General features: G+C 54.3%; 1 protein-coding gene across 2 annotated transcripts in view; it reads left to right on the forward strand.

Moving 5' to 3' along the window:
* The first annotated feature begins 2,202 nt into the window (after nucleotides 1-2,202).
* GLIPR2 (GLI pathogenesis related 2) overlaps nucleotides 2,203-4,682 on the forward strand; it is a 19,703-nt gene continuing 17,223 nt past the window's right edge. For both annotated transcript variants that reach the window (XM_019663268.1, XM_019663269.1), the window contains exon 1: nucleotides 2,203-2,311. In XM_019663268.1, coding sequence (XP_019518813.1) covers nucleotides 2,299-2,311 — 13 coding nt within the window. In that variant the 5' untranslated portion in view covers nucleotides 2,203-2,298. The remainder of the gene's footprint in view (nucleotides 2,312-4,682) is intronic.

Genomic DNA, 4,682 nt, shown 5'->3' on the forward strand with positions numbered 1-4,682 from the left:
TTGTATAGATTTATAGAGGTTGAATACCGTGCCCAAGCTCATATCTTAGTGGACACACTGGGATTTGAACACAGCTGTCTCACTTCCAGCTGTGGGCCTTCCCCCTGTACCACACTGACCACCTGCCACCGGCTCTCTGCCAGCTTCTCAGCCTGGAATCTGGCTCATGAGGGACTTCTACATGCCCTCTAATTATTTCTAAGAATCTTAGTGTCCTCTCCACCCATGTCTCCCAACACCAGAGGCTACCAGAGCAGAAAGGCTTTTAGGGACCAACTAGCCCAGGAATTTTCTACCAGGAGGGCCCCTGACACCTCTGCAGGGCGAGGCTATGTGGGCCACGTCAGTCCCAGCAGTTTCATTTCATCTGTTGATTTTACTGGAAAAAAAGAAAGAGAGAGAGAGAGAGAGAGAGAGAGAGAGAGAGAGAGAGAGAGAGAGAGAGAGANTTCAAGAAATGATACTGGATCAACAGGGTAGTCATATGCCAAATAAGGAGAGAGAGAGAGAGAGAGAGAGAGAGAGAGAGAGATACAATCCTGACTCACCATAATCGAAATGAATGTAAGAGCTAATGGAAGAACTACATGTCAAAGCTAAAACTATAAAATGTCTAGAAGAAAACAGAAACTTTTCATGATCTTGGATTAGGTAAGGGGTTCTTAAATGGGACATACAACAAAAAAGAAATGATAACTTGGGTCAGACACTCTTTGTGTCTGATCTTTGTTGCCATCTTTCTTGTCTCGGCCTGTTGCCTGGGTACCAGCTAGGACCATCTGGGCAATGACTCCCCCTCCAACCAGCCCACTGCCCTGGTAGGGGGCAACTTTGACACTGCCCTAACTTCATTCAGCACACTGTACCTGCCATGTGCCTGCTGTTAAGGCCAGCTCTAAGGCCCACAGATTCCAAATGTGCCATTAAGTTCAGATTTTGTCCCCCACCCACTCTCGGGCCCTCTGTCACCTCAGCCCTCATCTCTGTACAAGGAGATGTGAATGAAACTTGGTGGTCCCTAGATGTGTTTCCCTCTGCATGCAGTGAGTGGCTCCACTGTGCTCAGCTGTCTCCACTCATGCATGGCCTTGAAGCTTTGGTTAAGTGGAAACAGCCTTCTAGAGATTCTAGCAGTGATATGGAATTCTTCCGACTGGGTTCATTTGGTCATTTCAATGGGGACTTGTTGGCAAAATGGGAGAGGGAATTGAATATAAGGGGTTAGAGCCTCACCTAGCACTGGAAATTTCTTTTGATTCAGGATGGGCCCCAGCTTTCTAACCCTTTAACACTGAAAGTACTAAAATCTAGTCAGTGTATTTGCCTGATATAGTAGGAGGGAGTAGACAGGGCAGTACCTAGCCTTATCGTCAGCAAGTCAGTTCATTTCCGTGCCCAATTACTAAAAGGTCTTAAAATCAGCTTCCTCTAATTACAATTTACTGAGCCCGTTTCCCAGTAAGGAGTTATTCTGAGGATAACTCCACAGGTGACCCAGGCTATGCCTTCACGCCAGTGCTCTTCTCACACAGGGGCCAGACCATGACTGACACCAAGTCTACCCAGTGCCAGGTGTGTACTGACCACTGCCCCCAAGGTCAGGAAAGGCCAGGGCCTCTGGAAGCTGAAGGGACTCAAAGGCCCTGAGGGACGGGTAGGACTTCAAAGGGCAGAGATGTGCTAGCACTCCAACTCCAACCCGGACTCGCACTAGAGGGTGTGTCCTGGGACACGTCCTTCGGAGCCCGGTGTCACTGGGGAGGGGAAGGCAGCATACTCGGGGCTCAGGCGGGGAGAGCACCGATTCCTGGTGATAGAGCCGGGGGGAGGGGGGGGGGCGCGCGGCACCGTCCATCAGGCAGCGACAGTGAAACTGTGGTCCTCGCAGCTCGTCCGCGGCTGAGTAGCTGTACCGGGAACCTGCTGGGAGGAGCGGGATTCCGCCTACGGAAAGGACACAGCTCCGGGCTGAGATCTGGGAGGTCCCAGGTTCCTGGTCCGCACATGGAGAGTCCCGGGCAATCACTGGGGTCCCTACACCGGGCAAGTTCTCCAGAGCCGGGTGGGGAGGCTCGCGTAGCGCGGGACGCGCGGCACCTCCTCCGGGCAGCCGGAGGGGTGGCTCCGGGCGCCATCGCCAGCAGCTGCTGCTGCCTTATAAGGCGGGGGGCCGGGCCACTCGGGGGAGGGGCTGCGGCAGCCCGGCCTCCTCCTCCGCTATCCTAGCGGCGCGGGGCTGGTCAGGGAACACAGCGCAACACAGCGGCAGCCGGAGCCGAGGAGCGTGCGGAGCCGGCCATGGGCAAGTCAGGTGAGCCCACCGGGCCGGCGGGGCCGGGATGCGGGGATGGCTTGGGAGTACCCCGGGCCCTGCGATGCTGTCTGTCATCCTCCCCTGCGGCGGGCTGGATCCCCGGGGTAGCTGGGCTGCTGCCTCTGCGCGAGGACAAGGCTCGGCTGCGCTGCGGGACCCCGGGCGCAGGATGGAGCGGCGCTCGGGGCGAAGCGCCAGGAGGCGCAGCGCGGGCAGTTTCCGGGGCAGCCAGGAAGCTGGGGTGGCCGTCGGGCCACCGGGAGAGAGGGAGGGAACGCGAGACCGAGGGAGGGTCTCCCTGTCTGCGAGCCAGAGATTGCGTCAGGGCGGGCTTCCAGGCGCTGATGGGATTAGCGCTCGGCGTCCGGCCAAGGCGTGTCTTTTTGCTTAGTTTCAGGACAGAGTTAGGAATTGGAAACAGCCACCAAACTGTGACAGCATCTCTGGCTTGCAAAGTGGTGTGCCCCAATCAACCCTCCTAAGGACACCTCGAGCATCCTTTTGTCGTTGTCCTGCACCCCCTCTGTATGCCAGGATGCCGGGCGCTACCCGTGTACAGACTCCTGCGTCCCCTTATCTCTGAATTTTGGAGGCCCATCCACTGTGGCTGTCCCGAATGAACTTTCCAAGATGCAGATCGTATCCTGTCGCTCCCTAACACCTTCCATTCCATTGTCTGCAGGTGAAAGAGGACACATTCTTCAGCCCCAACTTAGGGTCCTCTGGGAATTGGTCACCACCCCTTATCTCCCCCTGCACTCACCTATCCTGAAGCTGGCACGCTGGTCCCTTCCCCTGGGCTCCCTTTCCCAGCACCCACTCTGTCTGTCTCACTTCTCTGAGGTTGAAAACTCTCCCCATCCTTCTAGGTTCAACTCCTGGGCTGGGAGCCCATCTCTGATTTCTACCCTCTGTCCCCCAGGGATGGCTTCACCCATTGTCTTCTTTGTTGTAGCCATCCCAGCAGTCAGTTTGGGACTACCCAGCCATAGACTTTTTTCCCCCCAAAAGACACCTCACTTCTGGCGCCCAAGGGCCGTGTCTATCTCAGCATAGTTGCTGCTCACAGGAGGCTCTTAATGAATTGCTGTTGAACAGAGTTCAGAAGTCTTGCTTCATGGCAAGCTGGGGTCATCAGCCTCAGGTGTGTGAGGCTGGGTCCCTTCTTGAATCTGTTCTCAAGATCTGGACTCATGAGAAACCAGTGCTGGGAGTAAGTGGCTTTCCTTGACATTGGTCTTAATCTGCCTTAACTGTACTGACAGGTCCGGCTTTCAGCCCTGGCTCTGTTAATCACTTGCTGTGTGATCTTGAGCAAGGCTCTTTTCCTCTCTGTGCCTTGGTTTTCCCATCTGTACAATGAGGGTAGCCCATGAACCCCCAGGATCCTTCACAGTATGGAAAGGTGACACAAGGAGTTGTCATAACGTTAAAGAACAGGATGGTAGGTGGTGATGGGGCAAGAGCATGGCAGATGTGAGAGCATTTTGAAAAACCAACTCCATAGATTAAGCGATAAGAAATTCTCTGAAGCTGTATTTTAGTCAGTTGTTTCTGGCTTCTTCCGTAAAATACAGTTTTTCCGAACTGCTACTATTCAGCTGTGTGTCCGTTTTTCAATCCCTTCCTCCCTCCCTCCACCCTTCCCTCTCTTCCTTCTCTCCCTCTTTCTCTTCCCTTCATTCCACCATCTGTCAGCTCTGTATCATGCTGTTGACCCAGTGCTGTAGAGGGCACTGTCCTGAGAAGTGTTCATGTGAATTGTAAAATGAATCATAAAGCTGATTGGGGGTGGGTGGAGGTGGATAGATAGGCACCACTGGCTCCAGTGAGAGGTGGGAAGTGACTCAAGCCATAAGATAGGAGCAGGCGAAGAGCAGTGGGAGCTCAAGGGAGGGAGAGAGCTCCTTTGGCAAAGGGGCCCAATGAAAGCTCCTGGAGGAGGTCATCAAATCCAGTCTTGGAAATTTGGACTTTATCCCTGAGACCTGGGGTGCCATTGAAAGGCATTGATCTGAACGTGGCAGGACCAGCGCTGTGCCAGGGGGAAAGGTGGATCAGGTGGAGAGAAAGTGGAGGTGGAGGGTTAGGAGGAGGTTGCTGCGGTTATTCAGGCAAGAGATGACAGAGGCATCTAAGGGACTGGAGAGGAAGAGGGGATGGATTTTGGAAATGGTACCCTCAAGCAGACTTGGTGACTATTGTGAATGAGAAGGAAGTGTCAGAGGTGTGTCTAGGTGTAGGATGGTGGTGACACCTTCTAGGACTGCAGATGTAGAGCCTAGCAGGTTTCAGAGAAGGCGGACAGTGGCAGAAGGCAGCTTAGAGCTGGCTCAGGCAGGTGCCACCTCCTCTTCTCCCACTCCCC

This window comes from Hipposideros armiger, unplaced genomic scaffold (genome assembly GCF_001890085.2).
Source record: "Hipposideros armiger isolate ML-2016 unplaced genomic scaffold, ASM189008v1 scaffold_388, whole genome shotgun sequence".
Lineage (NCBI taxonomy): Eukaryota > Metazoa > Chordata > Mammalia > Chiroptera > Hipposideridae > Hipposideros > Hipposideros armiger.